Source organism: Astatotilapia calliptera, chromosome 3 (assembly GCF_964374335.1).
Source record: "Astatotilapia calliptera chromosome 3, fAstCal68.1, whole genome shotgun sequence".
Lineage (NCBI taxonomy): Eukaryota > Metazoa > Chordata > Actinopteri > Cichliformes > Cichlidae > Astatotilapia > Astatotilapia calliptera.
Genome location: NC_137424.1, coordinates 31,318,717 through 31,344,483, shown reverse-complemented (window position 1 = coordinate 31,344,483; position 25,767 = coordinate 31,318,717). Strand labels below are relative to the sequence as shown.

The 25,767-nt window shown below is 41.4% G+C and overlaps 1 protein-coding gene and 1 pseudogene across 2 annotated transcripts; both read right to left on the bottom strand.

The window, feature by feature from the left end:
* Window positions 1-2,967: 2,967 nt before the first annotated feature.
* On the bottom strand, window positions 2,968-6,281 carry LOC145426237 (uncharacterized). Its single transcript, XM_080299830.1, has 4 exons — window positions 6,147-6,281; window positions 5,297-5,453; window positions 5,059-5,135; window positions 2,968-4,581 (listed from the first exon to the last, which is right to left on the bottom strand). Exons 2-4 carry the CDS (start codon window positions 5,430-5,432, stop codon window positions 4,285-4,287), a joined length of 510 nt encoding a protein of 169 aa, XP_080155956.1. The 5' UTR covers window positions 5,433-5,453; window positions 6,147-6,281; the 3' UTR covers window positions 2,968-4,284.
* An 11,677-nt stretch (window positions 6,282-17,958) lies between these two features.
* On the bottom strand, window positions 17,959-24,348 carry LOC145419281 (neuroligin-2-like; annotated as a pseudogene). Its single transcript, XR_013906963.1, has 4 exons — window positions 24,184-24,348; window positions 21,880-22,033; window positions 20,720-21,091; window positions 17,959-20,417 (listed from the first exon to the last, which is right to left on the bottom strand). The product of XR_013906963.1 is annotated as a neuroligin-2-like (transcript).
* Between the last annotated feature and the right edge of the window lie 1,419 nt (window positions 24,349-25,767).

Below are 25,767 nucleotides of genomic sequence, written 5' to 3'. Positions count from 1 at the left end.
GGTGGTAAGGATGAACTCATTTGAAACCTCAAGCTAACGGCCATTTTTTTCTTCTCATTACAAACTGCACCTGTTGTCTTTTGTCATCACAAAATAAGCATATCATTCATTCACTCCAAAAAACCCCAAAAAAACAAAACATAAAATAAACAAGAAACTTAATATTTACAAATATTTTGTCTGTTTTTTTTCTTACACTTAAAAATGTACAGTTCTGATCTTCCAGATGTTTCGTCTCCATCCGTCTCCCAGTTTGGTATTTTCTTCTCTGTCCAGTGACCTCAGAGTGAGCGCTGAATGTGCCACAATGGCGCCCTCTAGTGTTAGCTTATAAAACCGACAAGGAGAAAGAACAGAGCCGAATGAAAGGACTCGTTTGTGTTCTCTCCTCTGCTGTAGCTGTGTGGTGCTGAGGTTAACTACACAACCCCTCGCCGCCTCCTTATACACAGGAGTGAGTACAAAAGGGTTCGTACGGACGCATCAGCCGGCCGTCCTTCTGCTCGACACTGTTAGCTGAAAGATGATCGGATCATCCTCTGTCCTGTATTTAAGGCTGAGAGTCTTTGTCCAGTCTCTTTTCCACAGCTACTGTCCACAGCACTGATCCACCTGCAGCACAGCCCCAGTCAGTTGTTTTATGATTTACATTGTGCACGTTTCCCTTCCAGTGAGCTTACAAAACCTCTGACAGGAGAAGTCAGGCATGTGTTTCCCCCACCTCCCCTTTTAGGCAGTAATAAAATAGAAAACAAACAATCAAACAGGCTAAAGCTAGAGCACAAGCAAAGACAGCACCGGTGACTAAGTTCTCCCATACTGGACGTACGCTACCACGTGGGCTCAAACAGCAGCACATCAGCTCAGTTTACATACTGTTGACATCTTCATCAGAGGATCAGCAGGGAGCGCTGCTGAGCTGCAGTCGTCTCCACCAGAGTGACGGAGCAGGAATCACAAACAGCACAAACCCACCGTGTTGTTTCTACCCTGTTCAGGAGATCTGAGCCCCCATCCCTTTTTGTCATGTTGCAGCTCTGCACTGCAGGCCCTGAACGCCTCCCGGTTACCCTCAGTGTGCTTAGAGTTTAATTTACAACCGACGAGCTCACAGATCATCTGCAGGCAGGTGAACGAACCCTTAATGTGAGGATAATAGCAGAGCTGACCTGAGGTCAGAAATAGTCAGGAACGGTGTCGACACAGTGAAGTCAGGTGTTTGGGAATTTGTCTGACTATCAGTTTGGGGGGGGTCGGTGTTAAATAACAAAGGTGGTGTAGGATGGAGAGTGGAGGAGGGAGGGAGCAGTGATGATATGGAGGAAGGTGATTGGTTAAGCAGCAGGAAGGAGCTCATGCTGGAGTCTGAGTTTTTACTGTTGGCCTTTTTCTGCTTTTTGTTTATTGTTGTCTGACGCGGGCCCGCCTACGCTTGAGTGATGCAGATGTGATATCACACTCACACAGCGACTACACACACACACACACACACACACACACACACACACACACACACACACAAGTCAGAATACACATGTGCCAGACACAAGGGGGTCAGACAGGAGCAGCATCAGTCTCTGCTCTGTTTTGTTAATAACGTAGAAAAATAATTTTGTACAATCAAGCTACATCGACGGACGCTTTACCTCACGTACCCTAAAATGAAAAAGTAGTGACAGTAAGATGAAGGCTGCACATGACACCATGACTGAGTTCACAGCTGTTGCTTTGATTCTAACGTTTAAGACTTTTGGCATCGACTCCGTTTTAATAAATGAGTGCTGGGAGGCGTCGTTTGACTTCAGGAGCTCCTGCGATGCTCTTACTCTGCGGGAGAAAACCAAAAACCAAAAGTAGCAAACATGGAGCGATATGACTCGTTTAGATTTTGGGAAACGTGCATCGACAGGTACAGTGTCCTTTTCCCCGCGTCTTTAAAGCTGCCAACTCTGCCTCAGCTTTCATACGAACAGATGAAGTTGAAGATCTTGAAGAAGTTTTGTGGCTTTCAACATTTGAAACTGCAAGAAACTCCATTCCGGGTTTCTCTGAGGCGTGGGCTTTCATCATCAGAGTTCATCCTTTAACCTATAACAATTAAAATATTCTCAAGTATGATCAACGGTTAATTACAGCACCGGCCGGAGTACCGGGAGCAGTTTGGAAGAACAAAAAGACACGGAGACTGTTCTAAATTGTCATCCCAAACTAACTCAAAGTTTATTCTTTGTGCAGCAGTTTTTATAGGCAGACAACAAGTTTCAGTTCAGACCCTGCCCACTGGGTGGGGTGGTGTCCTTCGACAGTTGGAATCCTTTGTTCAGCAAGGGCAATAAAGATGCACTCACAAGGCCTATAAATCTTATACAGAGGTCTCCTACATCCGTGAGTTCTGACACAACCCAGATGGTCTTCACATAAACATCTTCTGCAAGGGAGTGATAAGTAAAAGAGTGATTTGTTGGTGTTTTCCCTCCAACCTTAGTATCTACTTTCACACCATAAAATCTTCAGTTGACACAGCAAGAGGAGATGAGGTTAAAACAAAGGGCATTGCAGAAACAGGGTCCTTTGTATAATATCATCAAAAACAATACTCAGTAAATGCTACCATGGTATCAAAATATCACAACAGAAACACTATCACTTGGCTTGATATCATCCTCCACTTCTGTCTCAGTCACTCTCAGAAATAGGGGTACCAAAGTGTACCAAAAAGGGTACAAATGCTTGTCGCTGGGGGTGTTCCTTTTTGAAGGACATTTCTGTACCCTTTAGGCTTGGTACATTTTTGTACCATCTGAAGTACAATCATGTACTTTCCTAAGACATAAATGTACCTTGAAACTATAGTACAGAAATGTTCCCTTGAAAAGGGTACAATAGGGTACCTATGAGGGTACCCCCCCAGCGACAACCTATTTCGTACCTAAAGAGACAAAAATGTACCCCCAATAGTTCAAAATATTTGGTTATTTAACCATTTATTTTCGATAATAGAATCACATCAAAGCACTTAAACAACCACAGGAATACATCCTTGATTACATTCGTATATTGCCATAGGACATAGGTGTCAAACTCTGGCCCGCGGGCCAAATTTGGCCCGCAGCCTAATTACATTTGGCCCGCGAAGCCATACCAAATTACTATTAGAGCTGGCCTACTGGTATTATACAGCTAATATATACATTGTTTAGTATTAAGCTTTGCTTGTTCCACATTCAGTTTTTCACCAAAACTTGTTTGAGTCCATAAGAAGAGATTCATTCTTATATCTGGAGGAAGATATTTTTCAATAAATATTAATGTTAGCCCGCGACCTTGTTCTAGATTTGAATTTTGGCCCACTGTGTATTTGAGTTTGACACCCCTGCCATAGGACATGTCAAGAAAAATACATTCATTTAAAAAAAAAAAAAAAAAAAAAGAAGAAAAAAAGTAAACAATCACATAAAGACATTAAACACCTGAACACAATGTTTTGACGGATCACAGAGATGGCATGTATTTAAAAAACTGTCCACACAAATGTTTTGCTCTACTTCAACAAGCACGCACATACGCACGCACGCACGCACGCACACGCACACATACATACATACATAAAAATGTTCTTGCAATCACGTCACACAGAATACCTCAAGGATACAAACCGCCTATCATCAACTTAATAGGTGTCTAGAGCTTGAAAGTCTAATTCATTTCCTGGATTGAACAGGATCCAGTCATTGTCAACTGCCACTTGGTAAGCATGGAAATGACATTCACAAGTGCAAGGAAGTAACAGTTTCCCACACAATACCCAACAAGTATCAACATTCAAAATATACTTGATTTTAAAGAATTGAGGTATGGCTTCAGTGTGTACATGGCCAACTACAAAAACATCCTCAAGTTCATATTTGACACTGCTGACAGATATAGCAGACACACGCTGAAGCACTTTATCCTGAAAATGCACATCTGTAAAACTTTTGTTCATTTCCAGAGCATTCTGTAAGTCACCTGGCAGAGATGAAAATGGCACACTGACACTTGTGCTGAGTGAATGTTCAAAGTCAACAAGCAACTTATCTGAAGAAAACTCCCAGCACTGTTTCATTTGATGACGATTGCTAAGAGTTGCAGTGATGTTTACAAAGTTTTTGCATTTACTCGCTAGATTTTTGAAATATTGATGCTTGCTTTCATATCTCATACACCACAAAGGGCGAAGAGGACCATACATCAAAATCAGCATTGGGTAGTCAATAAGGTAGTGACACTTGGGTGGGGGCGTATTTAATAGAGTTGGTTAAGTACCCTGGCGACACTTACTGGCAGGGGTTTGTCTCCCTGGTCTCCTATGTTGACAATGCAGTTCTGAAGAAAGACAAGTGTTTTCTTGAAGTATGCAGGGTAGGTCATGTTGAACACGAAGAAGGTGGAGAATGCTGAGATGTAGGCCTCATCCAGCGAGCGGCACGAGCAAACATCCACTCCTTCAACTGTCACAACACGGCGACACTGTCTTAAGAGGGCAGTTGTCCAACTCTTATCCTTCATTCGAATGGTTGGGTATGGACTCGTGGGAGTATTCTGCAGAAGAGGAAGAAAAACATTAGTATACAGTATGTTTAAGCAATATGTGCCAAGTGGATTTTCAACAGATTCCTCAAATTACCTTCTTTATTTGCTAGAAAACAAAACTGTCTATTCTGATAACCTGTAAACATGGCCCATACTCCAAACAAAAAGCTTCTTGACCAATGACTGTTGTGGTAGTGTTTGATAAGCTGCTAAAGTTTGACATAATATTCAAGGGCAAAAGCAATCACCCCTGACAGTGACAGTACCTGTGAAGAAGAATTTCCCTAAGGGGACAATAAAGGTCTATCTATCTATATAAACACCAGACAAAACCCAAGAGCACAGCAGCACTGTGGATTAACAGCAGTGTTTCCCCTACATTAGCTTAGCTGTGATGCTGAACCGCAGCTGAATTCAGCTCCATGCCAACAAAACACCAAGAATGAAACTTGTGGCCAAAGGCTATGCATTGCATCATGCATTTACCTCTCCAAGGATGATGAAATCTTCTATCTTCTCCTTGAAGATGGATGGCAAGAGAAGTGCCCCCTTGAAGTCAATTCCTAGGTCATACAGATGCAAATGCACTTCATTAGATTTTGATAGCATGCAAATTCCCATTAACATGCTCTTCACATGACACTATGGTACATCAATTATCTTTGGAAGAGAGAGCAAATGAATTGTCACAAAATTTACTATTTGTATGAGGTCAAATTAGCACCTGTAATGTCTTCAGCCAGTGCATTCTCTCTTGCCTCCATGTAGACCTTCTTCAGTGGCAAATCCTTGGTCATTTGAAGAACAGCAGTGAAGTTTTTGCTAAAGCGGCGACAGATGTTGTCTTGGCAGGGATGCATTAAATCAACCTCATCACACAACTGGAAATGAAAAGAGCAGAATAGACAAAAGAATGACATTTTACATTGAGGATTTAAACTTTTGACATGTTTAAAGACACAGACTGGAGATAAATGTAAAGTGCTTTAACCCTTGAACAAAAATTCTAAAGCTAATAAACAGCTTGATTAATCAGTTAGTACAGAAAATAATAATAATCAGATTTAGAGACAAAAAAAATCATTAGCTGTTTCCCCAATCATCTTAACAATTCTTGGGTTGCAGACAGTGTCCCTGCGCAGAGCTTACAGTTCTCATATTCGAAAATCCCAAATCCCACTAAGTAGGTGGAATGGTACAAATGTGTACCTTCCATTGTTTAAAATCCCTTTGAGCGGGAAACACGTTAGATGGGATGAATTTTGCTTAGAGAACGATTTTGTTAATACCTATATTTACATACTAGCATGTTTTGAGAAATTATTGATTTTTTTACATTGTTGTACACGGTTAGTGACTATTTATTGATAAAACACTGGAATACGGCGGGCAGACAGACGTTGAATATTCCACCAACAGTCTAAATAGTCCACATTTGTACCTTTCTTTGTTTAAAACTTAGCTAACTGCTAGCATTCACCCATGTTAAAGCTAGCTCTTCGGACTTTTGCTAACTCTACTGTAAAATTACACGTTGTAATTTTTATAAAAACACAAAATCACACCCGACTTACCTCTAAACCTTTGCGCCTCGTCGTCTGACATCAATGCCTTCTTCCATCAACTTTTTAAGGAGCTCCTCCATCGATAACCCCCTGAGAGTCATTTTCTGCGTCAACGCTAGTCAGCGCGGAGGCGGAGCACTCATCGCTGCTGGCTTTTCAGCCTTTGGGATTAATGCGCGTTGCGAACTTGATACATGGACATTGTGGTATTAATGCGTTTGGAAACCGTTATGCTGTCTTGGCGAACTATATTTGTAACTTACAAAATGTAGTCACCGTAACATAAAAATCTGCTTGACATTTTAACTTCCAAAGAACCTCGGTTTAACTTGATGTTGCAAATTCCATAAAAACCTCACAATTAATGAACAATTCTAGGATGTAGTAAAAGCGAAAAAGTAAATGGCCAAACATAACAGTAATATGATTTCACGTTTTTGAAGGCTACAACCAAGATTTAAAACATTAAAAATTATAACTGAAACTTAATAAAATGGAAATGGACCAGTTTTTTTTAACATCATTTGGGCGTGCCTGCATGTCATTGTGTGTGTTTTTAAAATATAATTTAACATAACTTACACAAAGGTAGGTTACAGATATTCTTTGCATCATAGGATAATTTATGTACAGAGGAGAGGACCAACAGATTTGATTATAACATGTAGCTTTTATGAGCACACTCACATCTCATATGAATTTTACAATTAACCAGGCCCATCCAGATTTTCCCATGCTGACCCATTACCACATTCTGTCACCTTCACTGCAGTACAGGTCAAAATGGTACAGATTTGTACTTTATTTCAAATTGTACCTTTAAAGGGGCATTTCTGGACTTTTAAAGACCAGTATTGTACTTTTATGGGAACATTTTTAAAAAATGTACCTATAGGTACAAAAATGTTCTTCTCTCGTACCTCTATTTCTGAGAGTGTATTTGATGCAACATTGTTTTCCAATAAATTGATTTGCTTTGGACAAACAGCAGGATTTTGTTCTCTTTGATTTATCCAGTTCTGAATTTCATTTAAAAACACATTTGTGTATTTCATGATACTTGAAAAGCATTCCTCTTGTTTTATTACTTCCTCTGGCACCAAAGACAACACCTCAACATGTGAACTTGAAGCCTTTTCGCACAGTGCCTTTAAATCCACCAAATACTGCTTAATTTGAGAAAGATTTTCATTGTGTTGCATGAGCGCTTTCATTTTTTGTATTAGTCCTTTCATTTTATTAACATATATTTTGCATTCATTTTGTGATTTTTCGATTTTATTCAACAATGCCTTTCCAGTCATTTTTCTTTCTCTCTTTCCCCCCAAATCATTAGAGGAACAATCATCATCACCTGTTTGACTCATGATTTTCCCGTTTGTTTGTTCGATTTTTTATTTATTTATTTATTTTAATCTTCAGTGATCATCCATTAAAACATATATCCACTGGAAGCCACAATAGACTTTGACCATAAAATCCTTTCAACGTAACGGCACTTTAATTGTCCATTTGAACATCATCCAAGCAGCATAATTAATAAGACGCAGCGCAGTCATCAATCCAAGAGCGCAGCCAAAAACATTGCACATTTAACCAACATTCATTCCATTCAGTGTCTCCTCTTAAAACATCTCAGCGCTAATGCAATGTCGCTTCCTTTTCCACAACCAGACATGCACAGGTATTCTTACCTGCGCTCCTCAGAATTGCGTCAGGTGTGTCGGTGCTGCTGGGCTCACTCATTCAGATGCGCTGCACTTACTTGGCGTCTTTCAGGTTCCTTGATCTGATTTCTTTGATCCTGCTTGTGGCTGGCTTCTCCAGAATGCCGTTTTTTTTTTTGACTAAAGATGTAGCGACTTCCACAGTCGCTAGAGGCCGGGGATGGAGCCTGCCTATTTGCCTGACGCGCTGTCAACTTTACGCAATAATGCGAGAGGTGGAACTGTTTGCTTGTTTATTAAAGTGCTTTGAGAGTTTACAGAGTAATGTCATCGGCTCCTGATTCAGACTCTTAATGGGGACATTTCATTTTCCAGCAGGAAGCTTTTTGTTATAGCCTTTAGATCAGGGGTCGGCAACCTGCGGCTCCGGAGCCTCATGCGGCTCTTTAGTCCTTATAGTGCGGCTCTGCGTGGTTTGGGAAAATAAATTAGTATTTAGCTGAAGTGTATTTTATTTATGCCAGTTCTTTTTTTTTTAACTTGTAGTTCTAAATTGGAAGATTATTGTGATTTTGCAATATACAAATAAAATTATATTTTGTTATTTTTTCATCGCTCAAAATAAGCATCACACTCGCGGAAGCCGGTGTACCCGGCGAAACGCCGTGCATTTATCGAGCCTTTCAACCCCAGATAGGCCAATTATGGCTCTTTGGGTCTTAAAGGTTGCTGACCCCTGCTTTAGATGAACAGAGTTTTTTAATTAAATACATACTCTTTAATAAATGTTCTCTTTTATAAAAAGTAGGATAATTAAAAAAAACTTTTATTATACCTCTATTAGAAAAAAAACTGTCTTGTTTTCTGTTGTCTGTTATGTAATATTAGGGATGTTTGTGACAATTAATTTCATCATCGGCTGGACTAACCAATAGTCCACAACTAGGAAACAATGAAATTTTAAGTTAAGTTTGAAAACAGTTTAAAAAAAAACACCCCATTCCAAAACGTCTTGTGACAATCTCATTGGAGTGATGATGTCATAGAACGTCATAAGTCCTTTGATGTTTTTCCTTAAATAGGGGTGAGAAACAGCAAGTTTTAGTTCGTTTCAGCAGCATCTGTGTTTGCAGCATACAAAACGTTCACCACAGAAACATTTGGAAAGCTCTTCAAAGTCATCGTATAGAAACTCCAACATGTTTCCAAGAAAAAAACAACCAATTCAAAAAGATTACGCCGCCTCTCCTTCCTGGAGTGGCCAGCCAATTTCCCCAAATGGCATCTCATCCTTCCAAAGGGCATTAGAGGAGAGTAGGAAGGAAAACTACCTTCTCCAGAAAAAAATGCAACAAATTGAAGAAGAAAAACGTCAACTGGAGGACAAGTGTAGACGAATGGAAGCCCAAAATAAAGAGCTGGAAGAAAGACAACAGCGCCAGCCGGACATAAACATTATTAATGAGGGCTGGGGAATCAAGTTTGCTCAGGCCCGAGAGCAGATTGTGCACCTCAATAAAGAAAACAGGCAAAAGCGCGCAGAACTAAAAGAAATGACCAACCAGCTCCAAGACAAGAAAACGATGACTGATAAGATACAGCGGGATCTCCAACACATGGACCGAAAAAATCTGCTCCTCCAAAGACAGCTCCATGAAGCTGTGGAAGAAAAGAATAAATTCCTCCAACAGAAGGAAGAGCAGGACAAAAAGCAACAAGACATGCAGCACAAACTGAAGAGCATGCAGGAAAAATACCGCATGCTGAAAGAAAGCCTGGATGAAACACTGCGCCAAAATAAAGACCTTCTTCAACAGAAAGAGCAACAACAAAAAAGACTGAAAGAAGGAAAACGCATCGTCCAGGACTTTCAGTCTAAAAATCTAAAACTGCAAGAGTTTTGTAATCAGCTGAAGGACAAAGCAACTAAAGTGGAAGAAGAAAGGGACAAACTGGAGAAACGGTGCTCACAGATGCAGAAAAGGATCGATCAGATAGCGAGAAACAACTCCGAGCTCGTTAAGGGGCGTTTGGTGGAATTCAATAACTTGAAGAGTGAACACACTCAAATGCAGTCACAAAAACAACAAGAAGACAAAATACATGAAGACAAAAATCAAGAAATCAAGAAAAGAAAGAAGCAGTTAAAAGACAAGCACAAAGAGGTCCAACAGAGAAATGCAGACATGCACAAGGACAAGCTGATACAGGAGGAAACATCCAAACAACTCAAAGACAAGCTTGAAGAACAACAAGCAGCATTGGAAGAGATGGAACAAAGATGTGAGAAACTTGAAGAAAAAAAACGCAGAAACCATCGACGAGCTGAGAAATCTCATCCTGCAGAAAAAAGCGCTCGTGGAAAAGTGCATGAAAAAAAAGAAAAAATGGTTCCACTTGTTCCAGAGGAGAGACGCTACTGCTTCCTCACCTGATGTAGCCTCGTCTTGCTCCACCTCTGTTAACCCCCCCAACCAGTCCCGGCAGTTGACTGTCCCCTCCTGAGCCTGGTTCTGCCGGAGGTTTCTGCCCGTTTAAAGGCAGTTTTTCCTCCCCACTGTCGCCAAGTGCTTGCTCAGAGGGGATTGTTGGGGTTTTCTCTCCTCTGCCTTTTTTCTTCTTTTACTTGTTTAACTTCTTTCATTATTACTTCATTTTACCTTTTTTCTTCATTTACTTGTTTAACTTCTTTCATTATTACTTCATTTTACCTTTTTTCTTCATTTACTTGTTTAACTTCTTTCATTATTACTTCATTTTACCTTGTTTCTTCATTTACTTGTTTAACTTCTTTCATTATTACTTCATTTTACCTTTTTTCTTCATTTACTTGTTTAACTTCTTTCATTATTACTTCATTTTACCTTGTTTCTTCATTTACTTGTTTAACTTCTTTCATTATTACTTCATTTTACCTTTTTTCTTCATTTACTTGTTTAACTTCTTTCATTATTACTTCATTTTACCTTGTTTCTTCATTTACTTGTTTAACTTCTTTCATTATTACTTCATTTTACCTTTTTTCTTCATTTACTTGTTTAACTTCTTTCATTATTACTTCATTTTACCTTGTTTCTTCATTTACTTGTTTAACTTCTTTCATTATTACTTCATTTTACCTTTTTTCTTCATTTACTTGTTTAACTTCTTTCATTATTACTTCATTTTACCTGGTTTCTTCATTTACTTGTTTAACTTCTTTCATTATTACTTCATTTTACCTTTTTTCTTCATTTACTTGTTTAACTTCTTTCATTATTACTTCATTTTACCTTTTTTCTTCATTTACTTGTTTAACTTCTTTCATTATTACTTCATTTTACCTTGTTTCTTCATTTACTTGTTTAACTTCTTTCATTATTACTTCATTTTACCTTGTTTCTTCATTTACTTGTTTAACTTCTTTCATTATTACTTCATTTTACCTTGTTTCTTCATTTACTTGTTTAACTTCTTTCATTATTACTTCATTTTACCTTGTTTCTTCATTTACTTGTTTAACTTCTTTCATTATTACTTCATTTTACCTTTTTTCTTCATTTACTTGTTTAACTTCTTTCATTATTACTTCATTTTACCTTGTTTCTTCATTTACTTGTTTAACTTCTTTCATTATTACTTCGTTTTACCTTGTTTCTTCATTTACTTGTTTAACTTCTTTCATTATTACTTCATTTTACCTTTTTTCTTCATTTACTTGTTTAACTTCTTTCATTATTACTTCATTTTACCTTTTTTCTTCATTTACTTGTTTAACTTCTTTCATTATTACTTCATTTTACCTTGTTTCTTCATTTACTTGTTTAACTTCTTTCATTATTACTTCATTTTACCTTGTTTCTTCATTTACTTGTTTAACTTATTTCATTATTACTTCATTTTACCTTGTTTCTTCTTTTACTTGTTCAACTTCTTTCATTATTACTTCATTTTACCTTGTTTCTTCTTTTACTTGTTTAACTTTTTCATTATTACTTCATTTTACCTTTTTTCTTCATTTACTTGTTTAACTTCTTTCATTATTACTTCATTTTACCTTGTTTCTTCATTTACTTGTTTAACTTCTTTCATTATTACTTCATTTTACCTGGTTTCTTCATTTACTTGCTTGTTATTCTTATCTAAATAATAAACCAATTAAATTTATCCTTTGAGTATTTTTCATCTCATCTTTACAGAATCTTTCCAAAACATTTTCAAACATTCAGATCTGTCTTTTATTTTCTTCTTGAAACCTCATAAATGGTGAACTAAAAACCCGGATTATGGTTTGAAACATAGTTTCAGCTGAAACTGGCATAACATGCTGTGTGTGTGTGTGTGTGTGTGTGTGTGTGTGTGTGTGTGTGTGTGTGTGTGTGTGGAGAGAGAGAGAGCTCACAAAACTAGGTGGTGTTCTTCATTGTAATAGGAAAGGTAACATGGGTCCCCACCGTTTCTCAAAGACTTGTTTCTGTAGTCTGAGTATGTAATTTGTTCCATCAGACAGACATGGATCCATAGATTATATCTGGTTTTAACCATCTGATAGTTATGCATTTTAGGGCTGCAGTGAGTCATATATTTAGCAGGTAACTTTTGGCTTTGCAGTCAATATGTTCTGCAATCCTTCCCAACACTGCTACTGTAGGACTTAGTGGAATATTTACCTTGGAAAATGTCTTTGAGAGCATCAAATATCTGCCTCCAGAATACACAGAGTTTAGGGCAGAGCCACAATATATGAGTGTGGTTGGCAGAGTGTGTCCCACAGTTCCTCCAGCATGAACTCAGATGTGTTGGACCCATCTTAGCAGTTATTTCTGGTGTTCTGTAGAATCTGGTACATTAACGCCCCCTTTATTTTGGGCAAGTGCAGGATTTTGAGTCTAATTCTAGGCCGCTGTTTAGCCTACATGAAGTTAGAAATTCTTCAATACAGCTTGGACTCTCCACCATTTGACCCTTAGAACTGAAGAAGCTTCTCGGATGAGAGGTGAAACGTCTTCAAGTAACTCAAAGAAGTCCAGACGCTTTTCTTTCCAAGCTCCTTAGACTACGATGACCTGGATGACTGAGAACCTTCACAGACTTCTCCACACTTTAAATGCGCTCTAATGATGGGAACGTGTGGTAACATTTAGTCTTAACTGAAATAACATATTGCATCTATAAATGGGATTAAAATGTTTACCAAAGACTAACGTTTTTCATTCAGAACAAACAGCATATTTCAGGTTAGGGCTGCACAACTAGTCTGTCCAATATTAAAATGACAGTTGTTACAATTATTCACAGATTGTTGTGGCAAAATGTGTTTTGATTGCACTGTCATGTCAGAATACTGCTTCCACCTTTACTTTGTGCTACACTCATGTTAATTAATCTTCATAAATTAATGTTTGCAAACACAAAATATAAAGTTTTCCACTCTGCTATTTGTACCTGCACAATAGATGTGAATAAAACTCAAACCTATACGAGCTCCTTCTCTGTTTCCCTGCAACATTTTGTATAGATCTAACTTTTTGCCACATAAAGAACCTTCTGATGTGTTTACAGAAAATGTATTTGATAGTAGCTTATTTTGTAACTTTTAGTGGGCCTATGCAATGTTCCCTCTAAGCTGCGCACGTGCGCAATTGCGCACTGCTGGCACAGTCTCTGCGCACAGAAATTCTGCGTTGCGCACCAAAAAAATTCTAACCTGAATTGAAATTAAAATTAATACTTTAACAATTCTGTTTTGCAGTGTTGGTCAGTAAGTGACTGGCTGCTCCCATATGGGAACGATGCCACCTTATCCCATAGTCCAGCCAATAATGCGTGTATGCGCAGCCAATCAACGTTGTTGGCAGGCTATGACAGCGTCCTTATGTGCCGACACCAGTGTTTTAGCTGGCAAAGCGGCGTGGCTGATGTGGAGTGAAGCCATGTTAATGACAACGTGTACAACCATTGGAGATGTGAGCAGGACAGACGGAACAATTGACGGAAAAATTGGGGACTTTACACCAGTTTTTAAATTGTGTTGATAGACCACGTAAAACCAGAGTTGTGATAAAAACATCTGCAATGTTTTGTTTTCTTTCTGAATACTATCGTTGTTTATATTTACTGCAGGAAGAAACGGTAAAAACGGCGTTTTATAAGGAAAACACTCGAAAGCGCTCTCCACCTGTGAGCAAAAACAAACCCCACCCCCCTCTGCCTTTCCTATTCGTCCAAAAAAGTACCATGTCGACCAATCAAAGAATGATATGGCAACGTGGCGTCTAGTTGTTAAGAAACGGGGGGAAGTTTTAGGAGTGATGGCGGTGCTTTGAGATGTGAGAGATTTGCAACGTTTAGCGCAAATCTTGTGTAGTTAGTGTGTAGTGTAGTCAATAGTTTTGTTGTGTGTGTCAGAACAATGAGGCGACTGCTGAATGTTACAGGTGTTACAGGAGTGATACATCTCCTGCTGTCAGGCCTGCAGGTATCAGGCTGTTGTTCTTTTCCTTTATCTCATAGTGGACAGAAATTATTTTTTGGAGGGGAACAAATAATTTGTGTGGCATCAGATTTGATGCAGAACAGCTGATTGTTCTGTAAATAGTTTGAAATGTTTATTTAAAAACGCCTTGGCTGCATTTAAAAAAATAGCTGCAAAAAACTTTGTTTGCCAAACTGAGTTACTTTTTTGAAGAAGTAACTATATAATTAATTGCTCAGCATTGGTCATTATTTACTATATTTTGTAGACAGAGAGTTACAGACTCTCTCCCAGACCACAGACTCATGATACAAGTCAGAGCTGTATAAAAGAAAAAAGAAAGTTGTGTTTTCGAAATTGGAGTTCAAGTTATTTTTACTTCCAATAGTGTTAACATACTGCACAGGTCATGAACAAGATTTTTTTTTTACATTTTCATTGTAAATGGGCTAAAGCAGTTAATTAAAAGTAGTCTAACATAAATGTAAACGCTGTAATTTGATTCTTTTAATAAACCATGTAACTTGGATGGATTCGATGCCGGCGTGACCACAGTGCACACGTCTGATGTCGCTCATTGGTCCAAGGGATCGCTCAGGGAGTTTGTGTGTTCGCTCAGACACGTGAAAAATTAGAGGGAACATTGGGCCTCTGACATTCAGTACCCAGTTATTAAAATGTTAAGTGTAAATCATCCCCAGCCCACAATAGCAGCTGAATTTACTACGATTTCAGATCTTTTTACATGTCAATAAGAAACCACCGATGTGTAAAACAGGCTGACAACAGAATGACGTAAACCACACTGCTGCAACTGTGCAGCTCTCAGGTTTGATCTATTGTTTCTCTCTGTTTTTATGACATTTTTCACTGTGGATTACAACAACATCAACATTAGAAAATGAAATACATTTATAGTAGGTGATCATTAATCACTATTATTGGCACTATTAAAGGGCTCCAAAAATCAAACTTTGCTTAGGGCACCACGGAGGGCCAACCCTTTTTACACTTCAACGATTGTACACAAAATACAATCATCCATCCTTCTATCTATTTATGTTCTTCCGCTTATATAATTCAGCATCACAGGGAAGCTGGATCCCAGTTGTTTTTCACAGAGGGCCAAGCAGTGGAGGGAGCTGCCGACCTCCCAGCAATACATGTAAAAGCTTTATTTTACACTGACTCTGGTCATCTTTATCTATCATAAAAATGTTCTTCATGATCTGAAACACGTAAGTGTGTCAAATATGCAAACAGCTAAGAAATCAGGATGGGCTAAATCGTTTCTTACTGCACTTCTGTTAGGCGACTGAATAAAAACACAAAGTCAGCAGTCTGGCTATGAATGTCTTTAATGTTTCCCAGATCAGAATCGCAGCATACAGTGTATAATAACTTCTAAAGTAAACAGAAATATCATCACCTCATTTATTTATATAATTTTACTTTACTTTTTTTAATAATCATCTTTTTTTTATTCCATTATTTAACATTTTTCTTCATCTCAAGTCTCGAGTTTCTGAGTTCAACAAAGAAAGTAGAAAGAAGACAACAGGTGCAGATTTGCAATGGACACCAAGCTGAGGGTTTCTCTGTGGGTGTCACTGTCTCTGTGCACGTTTGACACTGTGGACGTGACACAGGATCATCCAATCATGAAGTTTTGCTTTGCTGATAGTTTCTAAGTGTTGGAATAAAATTAATCCAGCAGTTATACCACAGAAAGGACAAAGTGTGGCTCTAACAGCTGTTGAACACACACAGACTGTGATGTTCTCCACACGTCACCCATCGTTCTGCACTTTTCCAGCATCCAACTGTTTTTCTGCTACATAACATCACTGCAGGAGAAAAACAACGGACAGACAGACAGACAGCACAGTGTGACACGAGCAGGTCAGACCACCTGTGTGATCTCATGAGTCTGTGAGGATATGAGGCATCTTATGGTATCAAAGCCCTGGAGTCTGTCAAACATGGCTACATGTAAACACTGCTACATGTTAGGTGAGCTAACATTTAACTGACTGCACTTTTTTCAGTCTCAGTTTAGGTCATTTATGTCCTTACTGCGAATCACTGAAAGGCAAAGCTGGCTTTTATCGCTCTGATGTTACGCACATCATGCAGCACAGATTCATCTCTGATCACAAGACTCATTTTTCAAAATAAAAGCGAGCTAAGGCTTGAAAAGAGGACGACGATTTTATGACAATCACAGAGAAAAGAGCAACGAAAGGATTTAAAACTTGATGAAAATGTTTTTTCTCACTGAAAACTAGCAAATGCTAATAAACAGCATGACTGGCCCTCTGCTGTGAGCGGGCTTCAGTGGAGATGACTTCTGCTACAGCGACCTTCCTGCTACAGGATGGTCACATGATAACGATCAACGTTATGACAAAAATAAAATAAATGTTGAAAAGACAAAGACAAAACTGATCGGTGGTAAGGATGAACTCATTTGAAACCTCAAGCTAACGGCCATTTTTTTCTTCTCATTACAAACTGCACCTGTTGTCTTTTGTCATCACAAAATAAGCATATCATTCATTCACTCCAAAAAACCCCAAAAAAACAAAACAAAATAAACAAGAAACTTAATATTTACAAATATTTTGTCTGTTTTTTTTCTTACACTTAAAAATGTACAGTTCTGATCTTCCAGATGTTTCGTCTCCATCCGTCTCCCAGTTTGGTATTTTCTTCTCTGTCCAGTGACCTCAGAGTGAGCGCTGAATGGGCCACAATGGCGCCCTCTAGTGTTAGCTTATAAAACAGACAAGGAGAAAGAACAGAGCCGAATGAAAGGACTCGTTTGTGTTCTCTCCTCTGCTGTAGCTGTGTGGTGCTGAGGTTAACTACACAACCCCTCGCCGCCTCCTTATACACAGGAGTGAGTACAAAAGGGTTCGTACGGACGCATCAGCCGGCCGTCCTTCTGCTCGACACTGTTAGCTGAAAGATGATCGGATCATCCTCTGTCCTGTATTTAAGGCTGAGAGTCTTTGTCCAGTCTCTTTTCCACAGCTACTGTCCACAGCACTGATCCACCTGCAGCACAGCCCCAGTCAGTTGTTTTATGATTTACATTGTGCACGTTTCCCTTCCAGTGAGCTTACAAAACCTCTGACAGGAGAAGTCAGGCATGTGTTTCCCCCACCTCCCCTTTTAGGCAGTAATAAAATAGAAATCAAACAATCAAACAGGCTAAAGCTAGAGCACAAGCAAAGACAGCACCGGTGACTAAGTTCTCCCATACTGGACGTACGCTACCACGTGGGCTCAAACAGCAGCACATCAGCTCAGTTTACATACTGTTGACATCTTCATCAGAGGATCAGCAGGGAGCGCTGCTGAGCTGCAGTCGTCTCCACCAGAGTGACGGAGCAGGAATCACAAACAGCACAAACCCACCGTGTTGTTTCCACCCTGTTCAGGAGATCTGAGCCCCCATCCCTTTTTGTCATGTTGCAGCTCTGCACTGCAGGCCCTGAACGCCTCCCGGTTACCCTCAGTGTGCTTAGAGTTTAATTTACAACCGACGAGCTCACAGATCATCTGCAGGCAGGTGAACGAACCCTTAATGTGAGGATAATATCAGAGCTGAACTGAGGTCAGAAATAGTCAGGAACGGTGTCGACACAGTGAAGTCAGGTGTTTGGGAATTTGTCTGATTATCAGATTGGGGGGGGTCGGTGTTAAATAACAAAGGTGGTGTAGGATGGAGAGAGGAGGAGGGAGGGAGCAGTGATGATATGGAGGAAGGTGATTGGTTAAGCAGCAGGAAGGAGCTCATGCTGGAGTCTGAGTTTTTACTGTTGGCCTTTTTCTGCTTTTTGTTTATTGTTGTCTGACGCGGGCCCGTCTACGCTTGAGTGATGCAGATGTGATATCACACTCACACAGCGACTGCCACTCCCACACACACACACACACACACACACACACACACACACACACACACACACACACACACACACACACACACACACACGACATAAGGGGGTCAGACAGGAGCAGCATCAGTCTCTGCTCTGTTTTGTTAATAACGTAGAAAAATAATTTTGTACAATCAAGCTACATCGACGGACGCTTTACCTCACGTACCCTAAAATGAAAAAGTAGTGACAGTAAGATGAAGGCTGCACATGACACCATGACTGAGTTCACAGCTGTTGCTTTGATTCTAACGTTTAAGACTTTTGGCATCGACTCCGTTTTAATAAATGAGTGCTGGGAGGCGTCGTTTGACTTCAGGAGCTCCTGCGATGCTCTTACTCTGCGGGAGAAAACCAAAAACCAAAAGTAGCAAACATGGAGCGATATGACTCGTTTAGATTTTGGGAAACGTGCATCGACAGGTACAGTGTCCTTTTCCCCGCGTCTTTAAAAATAATTCATGCATAGATCCCCCACTGAGAAAACCCTTTTATATACTTTCTCCTTTGTACACATTTTATATAGAACTATATATAATATCATTTCTCTATATCTATATTTTCAGAAAAATTATTTCCACACAATAAAAAACAACAATTAAACAAATGCTTCAAACAAAACAACAAAAAAAGAGAAGATGAAAGAAAGGAAAACACGACTGAGGCCAGTTTGGCACTTTGTCACGAGAACATGACAGAACTCTGTTAGTTGACGGTAAATAGCGATACTTTATTTTTCTTTCGTTTTTCTGCTCCCTCGATGAGAAATGAAACACAGCAGTACTTACTTGGCACCTAAAAATGCTGGTAGAATGAAAGATATCAGTGTTTTCATAGTTATATGCTTAGTGTACGCCTCCCCCCTCCAAACTGCTCAGCAGATCGGGAATTTTTAGAGAAGAACAGGAGGGAGGCGTGTCAAATGAGAGGAAGAGAGCAGTAGTAAAACAGGGATGTAGAAAAGAGAAGCATAATGTGCACATAACACACAGGAGATGGAAAAAGAGATGACGCCAACGTAAAAAAGAGAAAACAGCGAGGAGCGAGAGAGCATTCGTCCCTTTGACAAATGTTGGAGGTCTTGAGCCTGGAAACAGCAGACCGTCTTTGAAAACAGTATCTTTGAAAGATCTGAGTCACCCACCCCACCCCCACCCCAAACTGCTCATCTGCTGCTGTACACTTCAGTTGCACCTCCACATGCCACCAGTGGAGGGAGCTGCCAAGTTTTACAGCACATGACGCAGCAGGTGTAGTTGCTTTTGGAGAAAGAAGAGAATAAGAGGACAGAACGAAGGCCCACGTCTAGAGGCCTCCCTTCCAGAGCGGTAGCAGAGCCAGTGTTCCTGGTCCCTAGGTGGCGCTGTGTCGGGCCTGTCCCTACTATACCCTGGTGGTGGAGTGGGGGTGGGGCAGGGTGTTGTTGTGGCCGGTGGAGGGGAATGTGTTGAAGGCGTGAAGAGGCTGCATGCTGGTGATGGTGCTGGGGATCATGGTGATGGTGTTTGGCGTCATCAGCGGCACGTCGTCGGGGGCGCGGCGCAGTGCCAGGGTGTAGTCGGGAGGGCAGGCGGGCCGCAGGATGTCGTGGGGTCGCAGGGGCTCCATGTCGTGGTGAGCGTCGTGCTCTGAGTGCTTCATCTGCAGGGACATGATCTCCTCCTCCTGGCTGTGAGCCAGGTCGTTGGCGGGGCCGCCCCGCTGAGGGGACAGCCGGTGCCGGCGCATCTCGTGCCGCTTGTCACGCTTGTAGTAAAGGGCGGCGAAGGCCAGGATGTTGAGGAAGAGGAGCGACGCTCCAACTGCAACTGTCACGCTCAGTTCGGTGGAGTAGTCGCGGGTGTCTCCGGGAAAGAGGTCCTGGGGCGGGCGCTCTGAGCCCTCGGGCTCGGGATCTGACGGGAAGGTAGGGTAAGGATGACGAGTGGTTCAAGGAACGTTGTTCCTGGGCCTCGTGGTGCCGGGGTCACGACCTGCAGGGGAGCGCGTAGTGGTGGGAAAGAGCACGTCGTGCAGGCTGTGAAGATGAGGGACTAATTCCAGCCAAAAGGCCACTTTGTTAGCTCTGTAGTTGTCTCTGACACGAGGTTTCAAACCGATGTGAAGGTACTGCTTGTCCTTCGAGTTGAACTTGGTCCAGATGACCTCCTCGAAGCGGTTGGGCTTGGTATGAATGAACTTGGTGTCCTGAGGGACGGGCAGGTTGGGGTCCCTGGTGGAGCATAAAGGTTAAACGTTTCAGTTCAAAGTTATATTCAGTCTCCATTATAAGTAACATGTGGCATCAATACACTGAATACAGACAGGAGGCCCATTCTCTGTGCAACCTTTCAACTATCTAAGACCAACCGGCTGCTCTGGGATCTGGATGCTTTTGGTGAACCAGTATGTTCAATTCTTCAAAGCCACACGAGAATTAAACTAGCAACCCAGATTCAAGTATTCAACATGACTAGAAGGCTATCAGAGAACATACAGTAACGTGTACAGTTTACACTACGACATGAGGCCTACCCAGTCTTTGCGAAGTTAGTCCAGTAAGTCATGACCACAGCGCTCAGCATCACATCGTTCTTGGAGAAGTTGCACGGGAACAGGTCCGTGGCACCGATCATCGGTACGCCGAACACGTAAGTTATCTCGTCTCCGCGGCGTCGGCCCACTCGGGCCACTCGGGCCGCGTCTCCGTCTGGCAGTGGTGGTAGAACGTGTAAAAGTAAACTGGGGACTGAAACTCAGCATGGAGTTTGGCAGTGGCCACAGCTGGTGCCACCCACTGGTGGTCCGTAAACAGGGCCAACAGAGTCTTCCGCCGCATGTCTCCGTTGTCCCTGTCCGCCCAGTCTGTGTACATGAACTTAATGGTCTCCCTCAGGATGTCTTTGCCTGGTGAAGAAGCACAGGAGGGGACAAAAGGAGGGGGAAGAAAGATAAAAGTGAAAAACTGCTAAGAGTAAAGTAACAGCAGTGCAAGACATTTTTTAAGAGATCGGTCTGATCAACAGATATGAAACCAAAGCAAATGTTGGTGAGATGAACCAAGAGCCAGGAAGCGAGTGAGAAATCTAGAGAGGAAAAAAAAAAGTCTTTCAGATAACAGAACGAGTGACAGGCACAGAGAGGAAGCATGACTGCATTATCCAAACATGTCTGTACTGTGACTGTGGTCCGGCTGTGACGGGTTCGCAGGCCGATCTGTCAGAAACACAGACACTGAGACTGGGAGCCGACTACCTGGGGGATGATAGCATTACTGCCCACAGAGCCTCAAAGGTTAAGGCGCAGACACGCCGTGATGTGGATGAGTGGCTCTCTTTAGCACGCTTGTCTTGTTTGATGCACTTCACTGGGCTCACATGTTACTGATTCCATTCTTTACTCGCATGTTTTAAACGCTTAAAGCACTTTCACAGGTTTTTATATTCTTTTGAAAATTCATGTGAACTCAAGCTGTCAGAACTGTAATGTAAGCTTTGATAATTGTCCACATTTGTCATTTTGATGATTATCCGTTTATTTTAATGAATACAGCAAACAGAAAAAAACTAACAGATCAACAAACGCGGCTCCTAATAAGACAAAACCTGATGATGCTGCAAAATGCAGTTAAGTGAGAGGAGGCTGTAAAATGGAATAACTGAAAAAGTGGCAGTGTACAGAGGTGGCGTCCTCACCCTCTGGGTATCCGTAGAGGTTGTCAACAAAGTTGGAGATGGTGTAGTCGAACGCCGCAGCTGAGATGCCGTCGCTGTCCTCACTGTCGTCCACAAACTTCAGCCCCTCTCCCTGGTTCACTCCTATCAGGATGTCATAGTTTAGGAACTCCCCCTGGTGGAGAAAATGAGGAAGAACATGCTGAGTGCTGGAACAGAGCCTGTGTGCATCACAAGTCTATAACAGGAAGTGCAGCTGAAACACAGCTTTGTGAATTGGCAGCATTTCATTTCCCAGTAAACAAAATAAAGATTAGCTGTTGCCATGAAAGTCCTGCTATAAACTGTAAATACTGCAATATATGCAGGGTTCATACACATTTTTCAGGGTCAAATTCAAGCACTTTTTAAGCACATTCAAGGTCAATTTTCAAGCTTTTCCAGCACATTACCAAAAACAGATGAAAGCATGTTTCACTTTCACTAACAGAGGCGAGGCTGCCGGATACTGATGCCACCAGGCCCTCTGACCACCACCAGTAGGCAACAGGTGAAGTGTCTTACCCAAGGACACAACGACCAAGACTGTCCAAGCCGGGGCTCAAACCAGGAACCTTCCGATTACAAGGCGAACCCCCAACTCTTGAGCCACGATCGCCCAGTGGGGACATTTCATTTTCCAGCAGGAAGCTTTTTGTTAAACCCTTTAGATCAGGGGTCGGCAACCGCACGCGGCTCTTTAGTCCTTATGGTGCGGCTCTGCGTGGTTTATGAAAATAAATTTTTTTTACTTGTAGTTCTAAATTGGAAGATTATTGTGATTTTGCAATATACAAATAAAACACTGAAATTTTAAGTTAAGTTTGAAAACAGTTTAAAAAAAAATAGGGCTTTGGAGTTGACATCACGCCGCAGTGCATTGTGGGATCACGGCGCCATGTCAGTAGGCCAGAAAGCAAAACAAGCACACAGTGTTGGAGTGTTGGATTCGGGACTGCCAGAACCATGCTCAAAATCAGCGCAAAAGACAAAGGGCTGTATCGCGACCGATTGTGCAAGACGCCAAGAGACGGTACTTTGAAAAAATTGTTACGGGCGCCAACCACTGTGACCTCGTTGTGTGGACACAGAGAGACCTTGCTGTGATTCGCGTCTTCCCTGCTGTGGATTTCTGGAAACCGCGCTTAAAGCAAGCACAAGACTTCTTTCGTAAAGTGTGCCTTCCTGAACTTGTTGGGAAATACTTCTCGAAACAACGTGCTGCTCTAAATAGCCTGTAATGTTTCATGTTGTGGTTAAAGATTGATGACAGCTGTGTGGTGCGATGTAAATAGTTTGCATTTCATTTTTATGTGATTGCTGTGTACATGTGAATAGATCTAAAGAAAAACAAACAAATATACTATTCTTTTTTGTTTTATTAAAACAACTTCACACAAAGTACAACTATTTACAATGTACTGTACATCCAAAAAAACAGCTTTAAGAATACTCAACAGGAGAGAGTGTCATTTGGCCCTGGTTTGACAACAACACTGGGGCACATATTAACAAAAACACAGCAAACCTTAACGATCTTATCAATCGTCACATGATAAGAGTAATCGGATTGGCATTGTAGTGTGTAACATTTTGAACTTGTTGCGCAAACTACCTGCTACTCGCTCAACATGAATTCTCAGGTGGGCACGTCGTAGCCTTTTGTGAAAGCTGGAATCTTGACCTGTGCACACATCATTCCTGCAGCATCTCTGATGTCAAAGCCTCTGTCAGCCAATACTACGTCCCCTGGTAACAGCTTTTGAAGAATGCCACATCTCTCTGTGATGTGTTTATCTGATGCACGACCCCCCCATCCCCTGGAAATGAAAGAAATAGCTCCATTGGGTGTAATCCCGATGAGGTATTTTATGGTGTGTGTACCCTTGTAATGAGAGTATGTTTGTGCGCGTGCCTTTAAATTAGATGGTCTTTCTGTTCGAATCTCAAAACAGTCAACAATGATGGCTACTCGTTTTCCAAAAGTTTCAGTAAACTGTGGAGGCATTGTCGCCTGCAGACAGTGCCTCTCAGGCCAGTGCACCAGTGCTCCTAAGTCGGCATACAAAACATCAATGGTATCGGTGAAGACAGAAGACAGTGTTTTGTGGGACACATCGAATAGATGAAAAGATGCTGGACTGGAAGATCAAGTCTCAGACGCATTAGTGTGAGTAAGAGCATTTGGAAACCTGTCAGTTTCTTCGATATTGGCAGGAAATCTTTGACAGTGTTGAAGAGGGACATTAAGACAGCATAACAATGTAGTCCAGTGTAATATCTTACTTTTTCGGTATCGTCCTTTAAGAAAGTTTCATTCAGCTCTGTCTTTTGCAACTGTGCTCGAAGCAGTCTGTTCTCCTCCAACAGCCGGTTTATTTCTGCTCTGCCCTGTTGACTGCACACACAATCCTTCGTCTGCCCTTCAGCTTCCGTGACGCTGTCACTCCATCACCACTGTCCACATTTGCAGCTGGTACGTCAACCTCCACTTGTCCAACACAATTGCTGTCCACTGCCTCCATGACATGTTTATTTTGTTGTTGTTCTTCTGTCAGACCTTCATCGATCATCAAGCCTGTAAGATAAAAATAGTACATAGACAAAAGGTTAATGTACACCAATATTCCAATGACAGGTGTGTGATTCATCTTTAAGTTATGTGTGGATTAGTGTACCATAAGAGCAATTTAGTATGTTTTTGGAGGGGGGGTGTTTACCTGCAATGGGTGCTCTTTTTCGCTTCTGTTGCATACGCCTTGCGTGCCGGTCCGAGTCTGACACAGGTTTGTCGTCGTGCCCCAGTGTTGGTGCCCAGTCTGGATTTGTTACATCCATTTCATATGCTGGTTTGCCTGAAATAATGCCAAATCAAAAGCTACTCAGTCGACATGACGTGGTTGTGCAGCATCACACGTTAGCATGTTTTATCTCATTATCTATGACCGCAGCGCATTGAGAAAAAACACTAAAAGCCTTTTAATAGTGATATGAATTAATTTAGAACTCACCGGAGAGAAAATGCCGCGAGCAAACCAACAAAAAGCTGGAGATTGCACGGAACTCGATATCCGCTCGTCTCACCGCTGCAATCCATGCCTGGCGTCTTTGTTTGGTGATATCGGATACATGGGATCCCTCACGTCGCCGCCAGGATGGAAAACGATGAAAAGAGCCCATTATCCAGTTTCTTGCCTTCACGATCGTGAGATCTAACGTTGCAACCGACTACACAACACGTACGAACCATAGCTGAAGCTGTCATGGCGGCGGGGGGCGTGGCCCGCCTCCTGTGACATCACGCTCCAAAGCGACAATCTCATTGGCTTAGGGAGTGATGATGTCATAGATCTTAAGAATCCTTTGGTGTTTTTCTATAAATAGGGGTGAGCAACAGCAAGTTTCAGTTCGTTTCAGCAGCAGCATCAGAAACCATCCACGAGCTGAGAAATCATCCTGGAGAAGAAAAGCGCTCCTGGAAAAGTAAGAAAGTACGTAAAGAAGAAATGGTTCCACTTGTTCCAGAGGACAGACGCTACGGCTTCCTCACCTGATGTAGCCTCGTCTTGCTCCACCTCTGTTAACCCCACCAACCAGTCCCAGCAGTTGACTGTCCCCTCCTGAGCCTGGTTCTGCCGGAGGTTTGTCCTCGTTTACAGGCAGTTTTTCCTCCCCACTGTCACCAAGTGGAGAGGAAACCAGTCCAACGCTGGTCTCTCAATCTCCCGTTGGAGAGCCAAAGATGCATGCTGACGTGAGGAGTCCTGCGTAAAACGACGAATTTTGCGCATTTTACATTTAAACGCAACCAAAGATGTTTTAAATGGATGAGGAATCATCCACTTAAAACATCTTTGCGAGTCATTTTTT